General features: G+C 42.2%; 1 protein-coding gene across 4 annotated transcripts in view; it reads left to right on the forward strand.

The window, feature by feature from the left end:
• The window catches only part of PAXIP1 (PAX interacting protein 1), a 42,327-nt gene extending 37,704 nt beyond the window's left edge, over positions 1 to 4,623 (forward strand). Inside the window, exons 17-21 of one of the 4 annotated variants that reach the window (XM_067291956.1) lie at positions 1,379 to 1,479; positions 1,856 to 1,990; positions 2,074 to 2,149; positions 3,347 to 3,406; positions 3,837 to 4,623. In XM_067291956.1, the coding sequence (XP_067148057.1) occupies positions 1,379 to 1,479; positions 1,856 to 1,990; positions 2,074 to 2,149; positions 3,347 to 3,406; positions 3,837 to 3,853 (389 nt within the window). In that variant the 3' untranslated portion in view covers positions 3,854 to 4,623. The other 3 variants (XM_067291955.1, XM_067291957.1, XM_067291958.1) reach the window with 3 other exon arrangements.
• The last annotated feature ends 18,837 nt before the right edge of the window (positions 4,624 to 23,460 follow it).

Raw genomic sequence — 23,460 nt, forward strand, 5'->3', positions numbered from 1 at the left:
TTTGAGTGATTAAATAATTTGTTCTTAAGTATTATATTTTTGGCATAGCCATTTATTGATTTTTTTTTTTACTTATGATTGCATTACTGTGTAAACCCAGGATGATTTTGGTTTCAGTATTTTTTCTAAATTTTAAACAACTAAGTCAAACAAATATGAATACAAATACTTTTAGCTAATTAAATTGAATTAGTCTAGGACTGTAACTCTGTTAAAATATATTGACTTTGTTTTTACATTTTCTACTGTTGAAAGCTGAAAATACCAAAATAGGTATTTTCAGGACTAGTTGTCAAGGACGTTAGATCTAACAAAATCCTCTTAAAGGCTGAATACTTATTTTTTAATTGTTTTATGCTTTTTATTCAATTTGTTTGAAAGGAACAAACACACAGCATTGTTGGCTAACCACCACAAAGACTTAAATCTATGGATAATTTTTAATTAACCAATAAACCAGCAAACATTTTTATAAATGCAAAGAAGGTGATGCTCTTTGCTCAGTGTCAGTGAATTGAGAAATCAGCCCATTTGAGATCTGTTAGAAGACAGAGAAGGTCTGGGGGTTTGGAAGGATGACTCTTTTGATCTAGTACTTGAAGTACTTCACTTGTCTGCTGAAATGTTGTGGATTTCTAGCTAATGGGCTTCTTTCACTTTGTACCCAGTACAAAGATGGAAAATATAGCAATGGTTTAGAAAAATCGTCATGCTGTTTTTCTTCCTCTTACAGAAGAGTATCAATACCATCTCATGCAGTTTGTTGGAATTGCCTGTGAGAAGACGCATCTCTTCTCCATATAAAAATTTTTGCTCTTTAAACTTAAGTGTTTTGAACCATACCTGATTTAGAAATACGTTTAATACAGCTTTTTGTGGAGAGGTGAAGTTAAGACTGGAATTTCCTCACAAAAAAAACCCAGCTGAGTAAGGGGACAAGGGAAATGGCAATCTTTCTATCTCTATGGTTAAGGTTGAATAAGGACTTGAAGTCAATTTTGGGGCTCTGACATAGATTGTCACAGTGATTTGAACATAAACTTAATCTTTCTGCTCCTTTGTCTGTGGAGACTCAACAAATAAAAATTCGCAAGTTCCTCCAATAAGTTAGGAAAGGGGACTTTTTAGGATAGTGGATGTTAAACAAGTGTGAAATACACGCGCGTTTTTTTTTCTCCAAGAAGCTGAAGGTCATCCTTATAATAATATGAAGGGGGTATAATAATCATGTTAAAATAAGTAGGCCTTTAGTAAGTGATGACCATTTAGAGTCACCCTGCCACCAGTATTTTCTAATCTGATTACAGCCTAGGTTATGCTGAGGTTTGTTTTTTTTTTTCCTCTTTCCTGTATTACATCATCAGTCTTTCTTTTTCAGATGAGCAGAACTTTGTGCTCAGAGATGCTGAAGCTGAGGTTCTTTTCTGCTTTAGTTTAGAGGAGTCTCTGAAGAGAGCACAAGTAGCTCCACTCTTTAAGGTATGCAGTTTAAGAAGGCATTTAAACGCATTTAAACGCTTGGAGCTTTTCAACCTAACTTTCAGCTTTGGGACCACAGCTTTGTAGCTGAGGACAATAAAATAGACTAGCGTATCATGCGGAGCATTTGTTTTTTTTCCAAAATCAGGGGTTTGCCCCTCCAGGGAAAATAGATCAGCAGTAATTAAGGGCAACTCATCAACTGGTGGATTGATTGTAGTAGGCTACTAAAAACTGTAAGATCTAACACCAGCTGACAGCCTGCCCAGTGACTGTGTAAGATGAGGGTTGCATGATAATAAAACTTGACGTGATACACATCAGAAATCAGCTAACAAAATAACACTTTTTTGTATTCTTTCTTTTCTCTTTTTAGGGAAAATATTTTTACATTACACCTGGAATTTGTCCTAGTCTTTCCACCATGAAAGCTATTGTGGAATGCGCAGGAGGAAAAGTGTTATCTAAACAGCCTTCTTTTCGAAAACTTATGGAGCATAAACAGAATAAAGTGTGTACAGTGTTGCTTTCTAAAATTAACTGATAATATCTTACTGTATTATTGTGAGCTTACATTTAGTTTTTTTCATTTAGAGTTTGCCAGAGATAATCTTGATTTCCTGTGAAAATGACCTTCACTTATGTCGAGAATATTTTGCTAGAGGCATAGGTATGTATAAGCTATCAGTGTAATTTGTACGTTATACCTGTTGTGTTGATTTATTATTATTATTATTTTACAAGTACAGATACCTGTTGAAGCTTTCAGATAAAAATAGAGCGATACTTGGTCTTATCCTGCAGGCCATGGAGAAAGCTGACCCAACTGTTTGCTAGATATTTCTAATTGAGGTATTTTCTAGCCAAGTCACCCCAAATCTTAGTGCCGGCTAATTCACCCTATTATCAGCAGCATGTTATTCATTTTTGAGCTCTGGGCTGCAGAAGTTATTACAGAACATATCCCAGCTAAGTACTTTTAAAACTATTCCCATGTCTTTGTGCTGTGCTGCAATATAGCCGTGCTCAGTCTCTACCTGTTCTGATTTTTATTTATTTCAGTTTAAAAGAAGTGAAGCTCCTTTTTAATACCATGCCTTCAGCTTTCAAACAGGGTTTCTCCTGCCCCCTACGTATTCAAGAAATAATTTGGAAGAGTTTCCTCAGCAGTGCAGTAACATTGCCAGTCCTGCGCAGAATGCCCTCTTCCTTGTACACAAACCTTTTCACTTTGTTATATTGTTGCTAAAACTTTTTCAGACACTGTAAGAGTTGTTAGTTTTTTCTGCATCACAGTGCTTGTGTGATGTCATTTAGTGCAGCACTACACTATTACAAATGTATATACTTTTTTTTCAGCAGTTTTTCTGCTGTTTTCCTGCAGAGTGGATTTATTATTTGTTGTTTTTCAATCAGTGCTCTTAAATAATGGTGGTAGAATTTTTAAGCTGTTTTGCCTTGAAGGGGGGATAGCGTAAGTCCACCCATGATAGGAAGGCTATGGCTTGAGCTTGGGACATCAGTCCTGTATGAGGCAAGTTTATTGTCTTAGTATTCATCAAGTTGGTTAAAAGATTTTTTTTTTTTTCGCTTTAGCTATTTTTGCTTCAGTGTAGAACCACAGACATGCTGTATTTACTAACAGAAGTGCCTTGGGGAAGTCTTTTATTTCCGGTGCAAACAATGTGATGCTCACGTACTTTGTGGTGGCTAGTAGGAGGGCACTGTCTAGTGGTGGGGCAATGCTCATTAAAGCCTCTGCGTGAAGAGCAGAAAGGTGCAGAATGGCCCCTCCTGACACACATGCAAAATAAAAAATAATGTCTTTATAGTGTGTAAACTTTATACGTGTTTTCAATATTTCCAGATGTCCACAATGCGGAGTTTGTCCTGACTGGAGTACTTACTCAAACACTGGATTATGAATCATATCCTTTTTGTGTAAAGGCTGTCAAATGCATAAGGCAGTATGGTTTACTAAATGGTTTTCTTAATTAGGATATAATTACTTGCATGATTTTTAGGATGTGTAATGTTTGTTTACTTGATAAGAGGGTAGTTTAACACGTAGATAACCAGGTTAAGTTCAAAGTGGAATTAATTTCTGCTAGAAAATACTTCAATGGAGGGGGGAGGCAGGGTTGTCAGATTGTAACAGTTGTAGAATATTAATCAGCAGGAAAAATAGTTGTCACTAGTAACTTACAGAAGTGGAGAATAGTTCTTTACTGAAGAAGATTATAAGCCCTGTTTGATAATTGCAGTACAGAAAAAGTAAAGGTTGTATGTCTTTATGAGTGTTTTTATAAGTTCTGTTTTGCAAACATTTTTCAAAGTTGTTGTTCTTAACAAACATACATATAAATTTACTTGATGGATAGTAAAATGCCTTACTGCTTCGGAATCCTTGGAGCATTAAATCTAACTGTTCAGCCATTGTACAAAGTAACTAAAACTTCCTGTGGATGCTGTTTTCCAGCTGTTTTCCTAGGGATGATGAGCAGTTTAAAGCAGGAAAGCAAAAATAAACTGCATCTTTTTTAGGATGTGTAATTTTATTATGAGGAAACATAATTTACTATGTTTTGTATTATACTACCATTTTAAAAAAAGCCCACTTTAGGTATCATGATTAGCCAGTTTTTAAGCATTTTAACATAAACAATGGTACTTCAGCCAAAAGTGTAATTTGGATGTAAAAATAAAAGGGCTTGCTGTCTATTAAATTATGGATGTTGAAGATGAAAATGTTTTGTACTTTATTTTTATTTCCTATACTCTATTTTCTTTTATATTGATATTTTGCCCACATTTTAAATAAATGTACTTTTAAATGTTTGACTCTATATTTTAGTGGTGGTTCATTTTTTTGAATACTGTGCAGCTATGGCACTCTGGTAAGAGTAAATTACTCTAATCTTTTTCCAAGCAATGTAAAATTATTTTAAGCTTATTTTACCAGGTATGTTTTAATATATAAAAGCCCAGTACTTTAAAGGGAAGTTGTTGTAAGTGTATAAATGTGTTTTTTACTGATACAAAGAAATAGCTTGAAGGAAGGAGCAACTATAACCCTACCTAATATGTTGTTGTGAAAACTTTTCTTTGTATAGTGAGTTTTACTAAATAAATATTAAAAAACAGTCTCCCAAATCTATATTCAACTTGTATTTCCTAACACACACAGAGGTCTTATAATCCAGCTTTACCATTTTATCAGTTTAGATTCTTAGAGATGAAAAATCATCCTAAAAACACTTACTTTTTAATCAGTAAACCATTAAACTCTGATGGGGAATGCAGATATTCAGTTGTCTGTATAGCATCAAGCATGTTAGGGCACCTTGTGAACCATGCACAGAACAAAAATGCAAGATTAAAACTATTTTAAACTGTAGCTCACCACACTTTTTCAAGCATTTTGCAATTTTGTGCAGAATCATTTTACAAAGAAGCTTTTACAAATATAGTAACATTAAACTGAGGAAAGCTGCTGTTTTGAGCTTATGCAAAGCTTTCTGTGGGCAAGTTATTAATTTCAAATCTCTTGTGTCGAGGCTTAAAATGTAAATCCGCCTGATATTTGACTTTTTCTGTTGCCTTTCTTTTCATGCCTTAGTTCAGCAAGGCGCTTAAGCAAATGACAAATTCAAGCTATAAGAACACAGTGAGAGTAAATTTTAAGGTGAGTGAAGTCTCACTGAGGTCAATACTATGCCTATTAACTGTCGTTGCAGGCATTGGGTTCTTGAGCTAACCTGATTTATTCCTGTATTTTTTTTTTTTTTTGTAAAGTAATAAGGTGCTACGTGATGGTGACAGTAATAGTAAAATTTCTATCAGTATGACTTTCGGTAAGGTAACAAACTGTAGAAAATGTGAATTTCATACTTTGGCTCAGGATGTTGTTAGATGTATCGGAAGTCAAAATGGTGTGGCACAGGGTGGGGAAAATGGTACTTTTCCCCAAATTCCACTTATTTGTAACAGCAGGGTTAAGTACTTTTAGGTTCAGCTTTTGATAATACAACCTCCTTTTCATTACAAGATTAAGTAAAAGAAAGTCTTCAATGTGGAGACTTAACTTGGGAAGTTGATAACATTTTTTACGCTTAGTTTTAAATTTCTAAAAGTAATAATAAAAAGGAAGGAGGGGAATACAATGGGAGTTATTTGGTCTTGTGTGAATAACTTGTCATTTACACAGGTAGACGTGGCTAATCTGGCCTCTTTTCTTGTGAATGGAGTGAGGGAGCACCTCTAAAACATGACACAGAGGCCCCTGCAGAAACCACATCTCTTAACAGAAGGAGTTGAACAAACTAATTTTGAGTAGGTGTCTACTTTTTTAGACAACTGAAGATAGGTGAGACGAATCCCACCGTAAAGAACAACAGTGTAGTGCATTGCAAAAATACTATTTTTTAATGGAGAACAAGATAGACCTTTTTTTTTCTCTTCAAATATACTTCAGAAGCTGTATTACTAAAAATCATTTAAATCTGTGATAATGGCTTGAGATTTTCCTTCATTACATTATTCATCAGCTTGCCGAAAGTTTTTAAATGCATTTTACTTTAAAACAAAATCAACTGTTGTAACTTTGGGACTTTTGAAAATGTTCCGACACACAAAACTTCTTACCTGAATAAATATTTCTACCAGTCATACATTCAGCATATCTTTGTATGCCTTATAAATGGCGAATTTTCATGTTGAAGATAAACCTTGGTTTCAAAAAGAGATGAGATGTATGCATTTAATGAGTTAATGGCACTACTTAGCTGTGCATGAAATCAGACATGAGACCTACAAATTTGCAGGTTTGGTTTCTAAAAGCTAACAAGACCTGTTACAGTCACTTACTGCAGAATGAAACTTTTCACTGGGGGAGGAAGAGGCAGAGAGAAGTCAAGGTTAAATGTATTAGCAGTTTCTGCCTCAGCAACATAAACTGCTAGACTTGGTAGTTTATTTATCCCTTAATAACAGTTCTCATCTTTTTTTAAGATTATCTTCTCCCACATTTTCCACAACCCAGCAGTGCTGAGGATACATATACCTTTGCCAAAAAGTACTATAGTTAAGTGACAATGTCAAGGCAATAGCATCTGAAAGGTAAATTTTAATTTTGTGAAAGCTATCCAAAATACTGTCAGATATTGCATAGAGAAGCTTGAAGAAAAGCAAATGCAATCATGGAACAAATGAACCCCGTGGGAAACATGAGTGGTAACACATCTGTTTCATCATCAGTGGAGACAGTGTGTTTATTTAGCCAACATACAAGTATGACTGATTTGATTAACCTTTCAATTAGAGTAAAAAACAGAACCTGCCAAGAAATAGTCCTTCAAGAACCGCAGGAGCTGTCTAGAGCCAACTGGCTTGCACAGATGTTGCTGTGTGTGTGATTAGTGGTCAAGAAAGGATTTGATGCAGTATTCTGATACTAGATTGCTATTATGAGCACACTTTTCTTTTAATGGAAGGGTATAATACTGAAGTGTCCCCTACTTGATTCTGATGTCTCCTCTAATTCTCAGGAAAAAAAAAAAAAACCTTCATTGCTTAGTTACCTTGTAGAAACATTAGGTTCCTAATGTTTGCTGGTGTTCTTTGTAGAAAACCTCTCTTGATATATCAGTTCAAAATAAATAAATTTCACAATAAACCTTTCAAATAAATAAACCTTTTGAAATAAACAAATGTGGAACATGCCTCTGTAACATAGCAATTAGGGATCCATTAAAAGGGAGATGTAGTCTCTGCTCACTATCCTGTAGCTTTCACTTGCCCTTAGTCATTAAGCAGAACTGTAGAGTAGAGTCATAGAAGTGAGGTTGGAAGGGACCTCTGGAGATCCATTCAAGTTTGGCGTATGCTGAAGGATGGAAATTCCACAGCCTCTGTGGGCAACCTGTTTCAGCACTTGGCCACCCTCATAATAATAAATAAATAAACAATCCTTACATCTAATCAGAATTTCCCATCTTCCAACTTGTCTGTTGCCTCTTATCCTATGCCTGTGCACCTCCAAAAAGAGTCTGGCTCTGTCTTCTTTCTGCCTTCCCGTTAGGTAGTTGCAGACAGCAGTAAGTCCTTCGCATCTTACGGCTGAGCCCTCCCCTTAAACCCAGCTCTCAGCCTCTCCTTGTGCATTGTGTGCTCATGCCTTCTAATCATCTTGATGTCCTTCTGCTGCACATGCTCCTGTAGGTCACTGGGGGTTTTTTGCATGAAAGAGCCACAAACTGGACCCAGTATTCCAGATGTGTTCTCACAAGTCCTAAACAGAGGGGAAGAGTCACTTCTCTTGACCTGCTGGCTGTGTTCTTGTTAATAGGGGCCAGGATGTTGTCGGCCACCTTTGTTGCAAAGGTATGCTGCTTATTCAGGTTCAGCTTGTTGTCCATGAGGATGTCCCCTCTCCGCATGTCTTCAGAACCAGTTGTCTCATCATAGAAAGCAATCAGACTTACCAAATATGATTTGTCCTTGGTAAATCCATCCCGGCTGTTGCCAATCACCTTCTTGTCCTTCATGTGGCTGCAAAAGGCTTCAAGGAAGATTTGCTTCTGAACTGTCCCAGGGAGTGTGGTGAAGCTGATTAGCTTGTAGTTCTCTTGGTCCTTCTTGCCCTTCTTTGCCTTTTTCCCATCATCAGGATCCTCCCCCAATCACCATGACCTTTCAAAGGCGATAGCGGCCTTGTGGAGACATCAGCCAGCAGCCTCAGAAGCATCCCATCTGGTCCTATAAACTCATGTATGTCCAATTGGCTTCTATGGTCCATATCTCCTTCTTTCGTCTACTTTGGACAATGCTGCCCTCTCATGCACTCTCTTAGTAGGCTCAAGGACCCAGGAGGCCTGAGGTCAAATCTTAATCAGTGAAAAGAGAGAGAAGAAAGGTACTGGGTGCTAGCAGATTGAATAGATTAGTATATATACTAGGTAAGAATTACTATTCCCCTTTTCATGTATGGGAATTGAGGTTCAGAGAGAAATTTGCACTGGAAGTGAGTAGTGAGGCAGAATAAAATGCATGTTGCCTAAATTCTAAGTTCACATCTAGACAGTCAGTCAAAGTCCATTCCCTTCCCCTTTCTTCTGCCTGCCCTATGCTGCTCACAGCAAAAATAAAGATACTCCAAAGCAGCGAAGCCAAGGAATGGCAACAGAAGAAACAGGGCACCCATGAATGAAAGCAGAAAAGGGACTTACAGGCTGACCCCTCAAAGGACAAACTTTTACAAATGACTCCAGAGCTTAATAGGGATAAGTTGCCTACAGTTTCTATGGAACCGCGATAACACAAAAAAAGAAAAATGGTAAGGAAGTGGCAGATGTGTTTTTCTTAACCTGCAGAGCTATAAGATCAAGCAAGCATGTCTCCAAAATGATTTAATTGCTACTTTCATTCTGCATGAAGCACCATAGGGTACGGGCAGTTCTTTCTTGTTGCTTTCATTCAAAAAAAAACAAAACAAAACCAAAAAACCCTATAGTTTCAACTTGTTATGGTTTCCAAATATTTCTGAGTCTGGCTAATACTGTGACATTTACAGAACATGAAACAGTAGTTCTGAGACATATGCTATCTACCCGATTCATTTCACTCAGTGCTAATGATGATACTTCAAATGTCAACATTGTTAGCTGGCTGCCTATCAAAGCTCAAAGGAAGAGGGAAGATCTTCAGAGTATGAGCTGTGTACTAATTTTTTGGTGAGGAAGAGCTTTCCCTAGCACTAGCAAAGGGGATTAGGAAAGTGCCATCTCCTTTTTCTAAAAAAGAAATCCAGAGTCTCTTTGGAATACAACAGGCCTCTCTCAAGGGAAACGTGAGCTCATGATGCTTCCTCAGTGGGATATATGAGCTTTCCCTGGAGGAAGTCAAGTGAAAAAAAGCGTGTTTGAGCCCATGGGAAATACTCAGAGCTCTGCCAAGGGAATTTTAACCTGCAGAGTACGCACCCAGACAACTTTGAAGAGCATGTGAGTGAAGCTTGGAAAAATATTCCCACCCTTATCCATATGGTAGCTTTGATCCTCAAGTGCTGTTCTCTCAGAAAGGGACTGCGCTGCGTGTCCACCAGGGAGAAAGAGGGCATGGTGTTCAGCTTACCCTTGTGTAGGGATCCCAGATCAGATGCAGTTTTTTGAGTGGCTCTGTCTAGGACATTTCCTCATGGTGAGCTACCCCAAAAGCAAAAAAGTCTTTTAGGATCAAAAGGTCAAATTTTATTAGTATATTAACTAAAACACTTGTAAATAAAGTGGCCATGTCAAAGAGAACAGAGATGAAACGGAGGTTGTAAGCAACTCTCTCCCTGCTCTCTGTGCCTTGAAAGGGCTGATCCTTGTTTCCAGACTTGATTTCATTCCTCTCAGGCGTTTGGGAAATTTCACAGTCCTTTCTGGGCTGCAGAAAGTTTTTCTTTTCATCCTCACTGAGTCCTGGCTGTGGCTCTGCTCCCTGTTCCGGGCTGCAGGCTCTCAGTGCCTCGCTTCTCCCTTCCCGGCCGCCTGGGACCTTCTTCCCTTTCCCTCAGAGAATCCACCGGAGGCAGTGACCCTCTTCCTATGGGGACATGACATATGAACAAAGAACAAATACACAAAACAGAGTCCTCCATAATCCCATAAGCACTGTAAACCACAATGATGGTATTGTTTCATGAGATAGCAATGATGGTAAATTTTGAATATCCTACTGAGCAATGACACCTCCTCATCATTTTAACAGCTTTTGGAAACATCCTTTTCTAAGCATAATTGTCATTTACATTTGTCAAACTCACAGCATCCTATGAGCACTATGTCCTACAATCCTTGCCTACTGCAGAAAGAGACTTTGCGGGAGAAGATGGGGAAATGGCTTGCTCAGAGAAGCTCTACATTTCGGTTGTACATGGTGAGGCAGGGCTAACTGGTAGGGCCCAACCCAGCAGGAGTCCATTAGCCTTCTGGAGCAGAGAAGGGAAGAGGATTTCAGCTATGCACTGGCCAGGAGCCTGAGCCAAGGGCAGCGAGCCCTCACAGGAGGAACTCTCTGAAGGGAAATACGTGAGCTGAGTGGCATCAAAACCTCTTACAATTGTCTGTGTTCTTTTTTAGAGGTAATGTAAAGTGTGCATGCTGTTTGGTTTGCTTAGTTTAATGTATGCATAAACTGATGCTGAGTTAAGGGCTCAAATATAGCCTTGGCTCATTAAGATTTTGTTCTGCTTTACTCAAGCAAATGTGGGATCTTGATTTGTCTGAAGCCCAAAGAGGGAACATTGGACTTGGGAGCAGAGGACTTGGTACCAAATTCCTTTTCTTTACCTCAAGAGTCGTGATAGTGTTTTGCTGCAGAAGGAACACTTGACTGCAGTGTACAATGAGGTGTACAGAGCTGACCTGCTGAGGTTTGGGCTTTTTTCCACCTTCCCTCCCTGGGTCCATGCCCCCTTCTCAGCTCTGGACTGAACTATCACCAAATTATGCAAACTCCTCATATCATAGTCCCTGACTACGCCAACCTCTGCAAAAAATGCATTTCTCTTCCTGTAATCAACTTCAGTCAGACCTTCCAATGAGCACCTTGGCATATATATATATATTTTTTTCTTATTATCTTCCCTAACTCCTTTAATCCCTACAATAAGGAAATTTAATCAGGTCTTCAGTTCTTGAAGCAAGGAACATCCCTGGAAATCTAATGAAGTGTTTGGACACCTCTGAGCCTCATGGTTTACAATCTATCTATCCATCTGTCTTTCCAACTTTGCAACCAGCCCTGCTTTAAAAGTATGCTAAACCAAGCTAGCAGATGAAAATAATGCAAGTGACATTTCAAAAGAAAATATAATTTCAAAAGCTAGGTAGTATCAAGCCAAGATGCAACAACATTGCCAAGCCAACGGACTTATCCTTATGACTCCGGCTTCCAGGACTGTTAGATGAATACAGAGACAGAAATCAGGATGAAGTAAGTATTAAGACCCTTATCTGGGGTATTTGTTTACTATCTGCTAAAGAAACATAGAACCCTAATCAACAGAAAATTGTGGAGTACATTTCTAGAAGTTTTGCCAGTCAGAAAGGTAACAGTTTTCTCTTAACTCTTTTAAGGCGGTTATGGGACTAAGAACTTTGAAACCTGCAGGAGATTAAAACTGCTTTTTACCAAGATTGTTTCAAACCTAATTCAGCCCTTTATTTCATCCATACACATGTGATGGCTAGGGGTGGTCATTTTCTTCTCGGACAGAAGAGCTGTGTCTCATTGAACAAAAATAGACAAAGGGTGGAAGAGAGGGCTACTGTGTGCAGAGAAGTTGGTCAGATCATGTTTCAGGATGCATCTTGCCAAATTTTGGCAGAGAAGGAAGGGTGCACTGTGCTATACCTACTTTTAGGGAGTCTTTAGGGAGACAGTTGGGTGGTTCAGCTCTGGTGTGCGTTTCCAAAAGACCCAAGTGGAAATCTCTCCTCATTCTGAAAGACTTCCAAACTGCACCTTGTGCTTCCCAAGTTCCGGATGGCTCTGGATGGAGATCCCTCCTGAGGATATCTGCAAAAAGCAGGTCAGTTAGCCTGGTGGAGCACTGCAGCAGTGTGGCCACAGCTGCTCTAGGTACCTTAGCCAGTCTGAGCACGGCACTGCATCACACCATATGTGTGTTTTGCATCTTTCCCACCAAAGCAGTTGCACTGAGCACAGGGCAGTGAGGCTTCCCTTGGGCTGGAAATCCTAGCTCAATCACTTGAAAAGCAAGGGATTTGGGCTCTAGTTGTCAGAGGAAGGTAGAATTAGTTTCTGCCCAGATAATTTCATATTCTGAACTGCTCAATGCAAGCAAACTGACTGCAAAACATGCAAGTCAGCACTGCTGAGTACAGTGCCTCCTCTTCAGTGAAGAGGATTTAAGTTTTGCTATCTCATGTGGGCAAAGTGCATGCACTGAGCCTTTCTATGGCAACTCGCTTCAGTGTTCAAACTAGCTGTAGCTATGGAAACAGTGAACACTGCTTTAACTGGACCCCCAAATCCCACCATCTTCCTGTGAAAGACAGAGCGCAGTGCAGTATATAAAGTGGACAGGATATTGAAAATGCAGTGGTAGGTGAGGGCATTAAAAGTAATGGATTTTGTGTATTTCCAAGTAGCCTTGGGTGTCCTCTGCTCAGTCTCTGAACCCTCCAGGGTGCTGTTTGCAGTGGGAAGAGCAGCTCTCATTTCCACCCTCACTATCGGGGATGCTATCTCTTCCACTCGTCCTAGTCAGGTCTTCATGTCAATGTGGGGGTCACCAGCATGGCTCCAAAAAGGAAATAAAGCACTTTGTTCACTAGCAGCTTCTCCAGTTTCTCTGCAGCCTGGCAGGCTGTGGAGGCACATTGGCCTGAGCGTCCCCATGTGTCTGTGTTTCACCCAGCCTTCCTATCTCAGCCAGCAGTGACTGATACAATTTCATTTCCTGTCCTACCATGCCAAGAATTTTTTATTGCAGACTGCATTTGTACTTTTATTGAACAGATAATATAATAAAGTCTTGTTATTAAAAAAAAAAAAATCTCTCTCTACATCTTGGAGACAGAAGTCAGATAGAAGAAAATAGAGTTTGCATAACATTTGTAAACCACTCTGATTTGTTTTGTTGTAAGGTGGAAAAATAACTGAAATGAGAATGGACCAAATGCAAGCTCCATTTTGTTTTTCAAATATCCAATTGTTTATATTTGCAGTGAAATTTCAATATTAACAAACCCTTGGAAGTACGGTTGCAGCTGCGACAACCCAGAGATATTACAGAATGCTTTACACGGAGAGCAAATAGAATAACTGATGTAGATGATCAAAATGGTTGAGCTCTAGAACATACACATATCTGAACAAAGGCTTTTGTGATTGAAAACGCATGTGTTTTATTCAGTGACATCAGCTGGTTTAGTGAAAAGCATTATCCTTCCAACAAGCTCGCTCACCTACACCAACAAGCTGGGCTATTTAAACCCCTGCGAGCACCAGCCACTCATGAACAATACAACTACACGAGAATTAAAACCTTCCTACAGGAACAATAGGCGCTTCTCTCCGCAGATTGTTTTAAATTCTAAACTATTTCACCGAACTTCAGATGTACAGAGCCATCATAAAACTTATCTTTATACGGAGATAAGGGCTAGGGACAGTCTAAGAAAGGTATAAGGGCTAAATGAAATATTGAGATCATTAGATGGGTCAACAAGGAAGAGTGAATGCAAAAGATGTGATATTTAATTCTAGGGTGACTCCAAAGAACTAAGTCATCGGTCTTCAGCCTAAAGACAGAAATGGCTAAGCATCTTTTGAAAGCATAGTGCTATCCTGCTTGTTTCGATGCAAACCTCAAAAGAGATGCAGGACTGGAAACTTGACCTATTGCCTACGAGCAATGAAGGAAAATTTACCCTGCCCAGAAAAGGGCTAGCAGGAAATTTTGTAAGGCTAAGAACCTCTGGGAACTGACGAATTAGAAACTTATTCTATTTATATTGAAGTATTTTGCAAAAGAATGCTGATTTTGATTAAATCTGTTTGGGGCTTTTTGAGTAGGAAGGCACAAGGAATTATTAACTCATGAAATAAAGTAGCTGGAATGAAACGAATCAAGAAAACAAAGCAGAAACAGAACATTTTATACCATTGTAATCAAACTTGCTCACTGTGGGGAAATTGGAATGGGAATTCAAGTTTTTCAGTTCTACAGCACCATCGCTTGATAACTGCTGAAACATTGCAGAAGTTTAACAGTTTGTCCAAACTCTGATAAGGAAAAGAGATGCGTTGAGGAAACTTTTCAAGCTTATTTTTTCCTCCAGGGCTGCGCTAGACATAAAAGCCAACCTACCAGGTACTTCTTGTAGCACCTCTAATGAACAAGCAGTGTCATGTAGCACTGTAGGGTAGTTCAGTCGCTGAACACAGACCTTTGAAAATTCATTACCCACCCTCCGCATACAAGCTGCAAACACCACTGCGAACCTCTACGGCGCAAAGGTGAAGTTTCCATCTCAAGCAGCCTCTCTAGGAGTGGGCTAAAAAAAACAGGGGGAAAGAGTACAAAGGGAGGAGCACCCTTCAAAACAGTGTCCACCGAACTGACAGGAAAATTACAACCTTGAAAGCACTGTCTCATAGACTTAAAAACCACTATGTGGGCAAAACAAAGGCAGAAGCTAAGTTCATTTGCCGGGTCAGTAGGATTTGACTCCATTACCCCCTTCCCTCCCCAAGAAAAATCCCTCACCAAAACCCAGCCTGCACTGTGTTATATTTTTTAGGGGAAAAAACACATTTCCTAGGCTTGCCTACTTATCAAATTGAGAAACAACAAAGTTTCTCTGTGTGCTATTTTGCTTTGTTTCTTTCTGCAGAAGGTTTGTTTTGCTTTGCCATGGTGAATACAGCTCCCCAGGTTTTTAGCAATATAATATATCCCTTTGTTTCATTAGAAGAGAATTTAATACGTCTTTACCAGCAAAGATGGAATAGCTCTCCCTTATTAAGCTGGGATTTGCCCTTTAGCTGCTGAATCCAGTGAAGAAAGTCCAGGTAAATTCAGTCCCCAAGGCATGAAAGCACATGTTTAACATAAAGCATGGAAGTAGTTTTACTGACCTGTCTTGGGATTATCACCAAATTTCAGGCTAAACCTACACCAAAAGCACTTTGCAGAGAGTGAGGGTAACCAAATACTAGATGTACGGTATACTTGGAGCAACACGGAAAGAGCCACAAACACCTAGCGCCCCTCTCCTCAGTTAACACTGCTCTCCCTCCACCATTAGCACTACCCGTTGCGGAATTTTTCTTCCCAAACGTGTGCATGTGACTGCAAAAATGCAGAGGGAGAGACCTCTAGCTCTGTTGCTGACTTGCCTCTTGCAGGTTTGTGCTTAGCCAGTTGGCAGTGACTCATAACTGCTGCATAAATGGAAAATGATGAAATAACTCATCAGCATTAAAAAAGAATAATAATCTCTGATTCTCTTCTTCCACCCATAAAACGTGGAGAATCTCTAACTTGCTTTGATATGATAGTGAAGCTCTATGAAAATGTTAATTATTACGTCTGTGCAGAAAAAAATACAGATAGACTATGGAAAATAGTTTGGGCATATGCGCCTTTTCTGTCAAAATTGCTATAAGCATTTGTCACCTATCCTCCTGCAGACCCCAGGTGAAGACACAGTCCCAGCGTCCAAAGAGCTCTGCACTGTAGGCGTTGTCATCCATCGCCCATAACTTCAGCCTCTTTGAGCGCTAAATTACCGGTTAACGCATGCCACAAAGGCTGCCATCGTAATTACTGCTGGCAGCTCCTTCATCCTCTGTTCCTCCCACATAGACACTTGCCACCAGGCCCTTCTCAAAAACAGGAGGTGGCAACAGAAAGAGGTAGGGCAGCATCGCAGGGCCCTTGTTACCTCTACAAATGTACCTATTTCTCAGCAAAACCGACTGCAGTTTTGGGTCCTGTGGCCTGCAGCAGCCTCCCCAGGTGCTGACAGGCTGCCGGTACCCGGCAGCGCGGGTCGGGAAAGGACCAGTGATGCTGCGGCAGCGGGCGCCGCGCGGGGGCCAAACCGCTTTCCCGCCCCGCTTCGATGGGACGGGAGGATGAAGCACCGTTTCAGATGGGACAGATCCGTGTCGTGATGCCCGGGAAAAGGAGGATCAGCACGGTGATGGCAAGGAAAGGGGTGCTCTGTCCGGCTGCGGGCTGCCAGCAATGCCCCGGCTCTCCTTTGCGATGAGCTCCTCCTTTTCGGCTTCTTGCTCCCTATGTCTGTGCAGCAGCGAGACCAAAACCTCACCTTTAAAGGCAGCATTGAGTACAAAGGGGGTTTTCTTTGAGAAGAAAAAAAGGGATCAGAGGAACCAGGTCAAGCAGGAGCCCACTAATGCTGCTTGATTGTGTTTGCTGGTTTTCCCGGGCTTGGCAGCCTGGCAGGACACGGCATTCCTCACAAATCGAAGGCTGGTGAGAAGCAAGCCATTTACAAATGGCTTCATTAACTAAGGTTCATTATTTATATACCCGCCCTCACGAGAACTTTACGTGTGTCTGATGTTTGTTGGACACAAATGTGCCTCCCCTAAGACTATATTTACTTATATTTAATGCTAATGAGAGTTAAATATTTATACACTGCTGTATATCTAACGCTAATGAGCTGCTGAGATATGTGGATGTTGAGCCTCCAAAAGACACATCCTTGTCTCTCGTGTTCGAGTTCACCTGTCATTAGCACTTTATACCGCGAAGCCATGACCTTAGCGATGAACAGAGTCACTGTAAAGTACCTCTGGGCCCTCCTGTCCCCTCCGGTCTGGCAGTGCCATGCAGAAGGGCTTCTCTACGCAAGGACAGTCTCAAATAACGTGGCTCAGCTGACTGACATGAATACCAACGCCCAGTGCTGCCACCCCAGAGTGTTTAAGATCCAGAGGCTGATTTGAGAGTTATGACATTTAAAATATACATTAGCCATCTAATTCTGGGGGTTTAAAACTTTAAGCATGTCTTCAAGCTTTTCTGGGCAACCAGAGGATTAGAAGTGTGCTTTTAAATAGGGAAATGAGTAACTAAGGCTGGGAGTTTGTGTTATTCGTATGACTCCAGCAGCTGGAGCTTGAGTTTAAAACAAAAGCGCAGCCCAACTTGCAGTTAGATGCTGAGCTGGTGGCTCTTGCAACCTCAGTATCTACCAAGGGTGCCAGGCTGAAAGGAAAGTTCTCAAAATGCGACCCTCTGTACGGAGCTGTCACTGTTGGGTTGTGAGCTCTTCATAACGCAGCGAACGCATGATTCACGATCGTAATTGAGTTCTTCAAAAAAATCCTGTTGTATCCTGGGTATGAAATGCCTAATCAAATCATGTTTACTGCTCAGCGCTAGACTGCTAATTTGCTCTGATTTAGAATTTAAAAAGATAATTGCAGATGTGCATGTCTGCGTAGGTTTCCATGAAAAGGCTTTCCTCTCTGTTTAATAAGCAGCCCATTAATATGGACAGCATTAATTTGACTTTCCTTTTTCAACATGATTGGTTTTAATCCATCCATTACAGGGAGCGATTGAGAGGGAATGCTGTTATGTGTCTCCAAGAGGCCGTACGTGTGCACGCACCGCAGCAATTGGGTGCAAGATGGGCACCTAAAGAGCAGTCTCCTCTCGTGGAGTCCCGGGGACCAAGGGAGATCCGTGGGACTCCCTTTGCTCTAGAAAAAACGCCAGGGAAAATCCCATACAGATACTTATGTTTTGCAGCTCTGCTCTTGGTGCTATTGGTGGCAATTTAACAAAAACATTTAAGCAGTTTTACTCCCGTTTTAATGTTAATGAAAGTGGAATGATCCGAAAGATGCAGACAAAATTCTCCCAACATGATATAACACAGAAAAATAATTCCTGTTTGTCTGATCGCTGTTCCTGGGGGTTTGCTCCTGCCCGCAGACCGCCCCTGGGCAAAGCCCTGCTCCCCTCGGTCGGGCCCTGGCGGCGGTCGCTACCAACTCTCTGTGGTGCCTCGCACAGTCGGAAGCTGTCCACGCTGGGTGGATGCTGGAGGTGAACGTTGAACAGCTCCTCTGCCCTGTTTTAGTGATTGCTTTACTTTCGGATGGCTCCAGAGATGATGCTGCCTGGCTCCAGATCCAGCCATGGCTCCCTCCTCTGGTGAGCTCTAGCGCAGATACCAACACAGCACACACCCCTGGTTTAGTCGAATTAATCAGATCGACTTTAAAGGTAAGAGGCAAGGTAATTTGACATCGTGCATCTAGCGTAAGGAGACTTCCATGCTAGGCTGGGTAGCTTGGCCTCCCAGTATTTATACTTTCAAGACAACACTGGTTATCGCCACGAAAAGCGCAACAAAGGAGACCAGGGACTTGCTGGCTGCTGAGAGTAGCTCATTCTTTCCCACTCAGAAATCAGTATAAAACCTTGTATTGAACTGGCTGTGCAAGGTCAGGCTTAACTAGGTGGAACTGAAATGTCATGAGAATAATCCAGGCACGTGGAGTTAAATTAGTGGTTCTGCCTTTGCGCACTGAAAGCAAAGGGGAAATTGTAAAGGACATCCTGGATTTTGCTATAATCTCTTCTTCATCTCTCCTCTTCTTTCCCAGCCACAGTGAATCTTACTAGTAATGGGCCTGTTCTAGTGTTTGGTTGTACCCCATGCCCTGTATGCAATATAGGTTGTCCAGAAACAGGGTGGGCACTGCTGCTATCTTCTAGTATGGCTTTAATAGCATGCAGAAGCACGTGTTAAAATTCATAGATTTTCTTCCTTCTGATCTTGCTTGCAAAAAGACAGGAATCAGTTTCTCTGGTCTTCAGCAATAGAGATTTTCTTTGGAGATAGTTCTTTTAATTTTTTTCCCACACATGGAAATGGTAGTCATTAATTGCTGTAACTTTCCTAAAAAGGCTTATATGACTACCCATTCTGAAATATTAAAAAAAAAACAAGTCCTGGGGCATGCCAGGAGAAATCTTATGATCCCAGTGTGGTATCTCCAGGGCTACTGACAGCGGAAACAAAACGGGATGGTGAGATCCACCTCCACTGTAGAAAGAGCTGATGTTTAAGCAGAAGGAGGGGTGCTGGCTGCCGTGTCCTGGGGCCTGTTTGCCTAGACGCCACCTTCCTTCCCAGCCCTGCTGCCAAGCTCTCTCTTCTGCGGGTTTAGGGTCTCTAGATGTGGATTTAGCAATCTGAGCTGTGGGATGATTATCCAAGTACAAACTTTGATGTAGCTGCCCTATTTTTAGATGCTGTCTCTCCCTATAAATGAAGTGTTATCTAAGCTGGTTTTATTGTATCGCTCTATCCAAAAGCAGTGTTACCTGAGGAGATGCCTTGGGCCACGCTGTTTGTCATAAACTTGCAGCTGATTCAAATTTGCAGTGTTTTCCTTAGGGCTTTTACCCAAGCAGGGGCAGAGAGCAGCCTGGGCAGCAGGAGGCAACTTGGACCAGGATGTGGGCAGGGTAGCTACAAACCCCGGGGACCTCTGCTGCAGCCCATACAAGAAATGAGGAGACCGTGCAGCGCCCAGCTTAGGCTCAAGGGGTGGAAAGTCCAATGTAGGACCCGGATAGATCTCAGGGTGTCACTTTTTCCTTGTCTGCTTGTCTGTGCAGCTGAGAACATCAGAAAATGTAGAATAAACCACTGCTGGTTTCTCCCTGCTTCAGGTAGCAGCTCTGAGCTCAGCCCATATTAGGCAGAATTTGTTTAACGGCAGTGAAAGGTGTGCAAATACAACTGTCGGTACATTTTGCAAAGGAGATGCAGCATGTGAAGCAGATTTCCTGTATGACAAGAGGATGGTTTGCAGTCATTTCTTTGGAGAGGTACTGCTGCATCTCTGGAGATCTAGAACATTATATCTAATAATATACCTTAATTAAAATAAATAGTGCTCCTAATTATGTCTTGTCACACAGTTTGTACCCTACAATTTACAAGTGCAATGTAGCTATGATAAAAACATTAAAAACATACTCTAATTTAATTTTGCCAAGACAAATGTACAGCTGCAGTACTGAACAGATTGCTCTCAGTTTTTTATGAAGGGGTTGCCTTGCATTCTGCAGGTTGGGCTAATGCTTCCTTAAAGTACGTTTTCATAACTTTAAACAGCTCTGCTTCAAGAAGCAGTTCTTGTAAGTGTAAAGAGGTTGAGATCCACCAGGAAAGATATTTTCCTAACAGTATAAAACCAGGCATCTTGGCCCGTCTCTGTGAATTGCCTCTGGTTGTGTTCGGCCAAAGGAGGTAACTCAGATTTAAGCAATGCAAGCAGTAAATGAAAATGGGAGAGAAGAAAACAAAGATGAAGGGAGATGCAAGGGAGATGCTTCTGTCATAAATAAGGCTTACTCTAACAACAAAGTCAACTTTCGCAAGAATGAACATCTTTGAGGTCCTACTGGGAAGACAATGGGGGGATGTTTCCAGGAGTTTGGGAAATCTTCAGCACTTGTGTCTTCACAAAGTTTGTGTGCCGTCCTGTTTATGTGTTTACTTCACATCCGGTGTCTCTAAGTGAGCTCTCAAACCTGTACCTCTGAGGCACAGCGACATCTGGGTCTCCACCGTTGTTCCCTTTGATTTGGACCACTCGGTTTCAGCGCCAGGCTTGGTTCCTCTCAACTTCTGGATGTCTAAATCCAGGCCCATCTGGCTTCTTTCTGTGCAAATAAATTAAAATGCTTATCCTGTTAGTTCAACCTGGAAAGAAAAAGTAAAATTAAAAATATCGTCTGCCAAGTCTCTTAGTCCCTTTGTAGAGAAGGGGGGCTTGGGGCTTTGAATGACATTTTTAGAATCACTCAGAAGTGTTTTTTCTTAGCCAGACTCATTGCTTCTTCAGTACCTATAGTAAACACTATAGTGTATACTACACAGCAGTCGTGTTTATAGTACAGATGCGATCGTTCTCGCAGATGAACTGGGGAGTTTGTGATCTCCAGTGGGCCGTTGCACAGTGGGAGTTACGGCGTGCACAGAGCAGCTGCTGGAGGTGATTCTTCACAATAACCACGGGTGTACTCCAAAATTGGTAGTGATGAGGCAAATGGAGCCAGATTAAACAGCATCTCCAAAATTTAATTCAAACCTACTTCTCAGGAAGAAAGTTAAGAGTAAGAGAAACAATAAAGTCAACCATTTTTTCATCCTCTTCATCATTCAAGTCAGTGGTCACTTCCATGAAAATGCCACTAACTGAGAGACCTGGAGTTTTGCTTTCCAGGCCCTGAATTTGGAGCTTAGATCAAAACAAATACCAGCAAAAAATCTGTTTTTATCCCCACATCGTTGCTGAGGTTGTTTTCTGTTTTTTATTTTATAATAATAAAAAAAAAGAGCTGCAGAAACAGGAAGTGTTAGAACTCATTGGGACTTTGGGTCTCATAAAGGCAATTAATGTCGTGCAAGAAGGATTGAAAATTGTGGCAAGTAGAGCTAATAGCTGGAACCAGATCCCTGGACCTTTCACCATGTCTAATCCTATTCTAACAGTAACCCACAGAGTTTCAAAATTATTACGGGCCTGGGTTGGAAGTCGCAGGGCCTTGGCCTCTTTATGGACGTTTGTTGAACTAAGGCGAACGGCCTCCTGTTATGGCAAAGCAGTGGGGGACATTGCAGCAGGGAGCCTTTACTGCACACGTTGAAAGGAAAAAGAGAAAATACAGAACGTATTTCACTGCTGTGAAGCTTTAAACTGAGATATATGTTGCATGTAGGCTCTGTTCCTCATCCTTGCTCCTAACAACCACCGTTGCTTGTATTTTAAACACTTGTTCCCTTCTAGCCTTGCTGCAGGTGAGCAGCGCCGCAAGCATGGATTAAGCTCCGTGCTCGCACCCCCTAAAACACCACGAGCAGCCTGGCGGGTCCCAGAAACGAGGACGGAGGTTCGAAACAGGAAAAATAACAGGAAAAATAAAAGGTTCTCTCTTATCGCAGCAGAGCGGTGGAAAGCAGGCGGCATTTCGGGACTGGGTTGAGAAATGCCTTAGCGGGCAAAAGCATCCCCCGGGGGCGCCAGGTCGGGGGCAGGCGGGGTTGGGTCGCCTGCCGCCGCTGCCGCCGCTCCGCGCCCCGCGGAACCGCTCCGCGCCCGGGGCCGCCGCTCCGCTCCGCTCCGCGCCCGGGGCCGCGGCGCCCGGCTCGCTCCGAGCGGCCTTTGCTGCCACCTGCCGCCCGCCGCGCTGCCTGCACCGCGGGCAGCCGCGGGCACCGGGCGTCCCGGGGAAACGGGGCTCTCGTCCCCAGTGATTTTTCCCGTTAGGCGGCCGAGGCCAGCGCTGACCCGTTTCCCCCGCAGCGGCCGCAGCTTCCAGGGGTTTCCTCCAAGGGAATCCCTTTCCAAGGAGAGCTGCCGCCTCCAAGGCCCCATCCACCGCCCGCATCGCCCCACGGGGAAGGGCACCGCTTCCTAACCAGTGTGCTGGTCGCCCCGTGGGAGCCGGTCAGGGTGGGGTGTACCCCTGCCAGGAAACACGAACATGAGCCAAATTTATGACTACAAAAACTCCTGCTGATGCCACAGCTGACAGACAAGATTTCTAGCGTGTATTTTGCCTGGGGATCATTCAGAGAAGTTGCTGTGTTTTCGGAGAGGTGTCCCAACCAAGCCATGGAGCCTTCAGCGAGCTCCGGGCGCAACTTCCCCGTTTGACGATGCACATTTTGTGCTGGGGCCGGGGGACCTGAGCCTATCCCCACCGCCGCTGTGAAAACCCTGCCAAAACCTCCAATGAGCCTTGCCGCCTGCCTGTGTCTCTGTCTGCCTTTTCCCCGGGGAGGTGCCGGGCTCCCGGCGCTTCCCGCGGAGAGCTGGTGTGAGACTCGATTCATTAACGTGTGCAGGGCTCCTGGAGGAAAGTGCTATGTGTTGTAATTACAAGCTGCAAATAGCGATGACAGGCTGAGCTACTTCTGCTGTCCTCGCGTAGCTCACTTCCAGCAGGCTGCGACACCCGGAGGTTAGAAATCCCCACCTCTGTCAAAGTGCCGAAATAAAACTCTCCGCCAGGTGCTGGGTATCTCATCAGCCATGTCAGTAATTTGAAGCTCTTAAGTGCTAAGCCTGAGCTTTACCCAACTACCTGGACTATGGGATGGCAGCCCTGAGATGTGTGCAAGACTTGGGCCTTGCGGAGCAGGAGCTTAGGAACAAAACCAGCAATTTCAGTCCTGCACCGAGGTGAAATTGCTTTTGTGGTTGCAGTCTATCTGCCTGACTTCTCCCTCCCTCTTTAAAACTAGAGGGATGATATTTAGCCAGATAAAAGATGATCTCTTCTCTCTGCTCCCTCCAGTAGAAAGAAATGGTTTCTGGACTGGCAGAACTAACAAAACCTGCTTTCCAGAGACTTTCTCATGTGCGACTTCAAATGTGCAATAAAAGTTTTGT

Source organism: Apteryx mantelli, chromosome 2, assembly GCF_036417845.1.
Source record: "Apteryx mantelli isolate bAptMan1 chromosome 2, bAptMan1.hap1, whole genome shotgun sequence".
In the NCBI taxonomy this organism is placed as follows: domain Eukaryota; kingdom Metazoa; phylum Chordata; class Aves; order Apterygiformes; family Apterygidae; genus Apteryx; species Apteryx mantelli.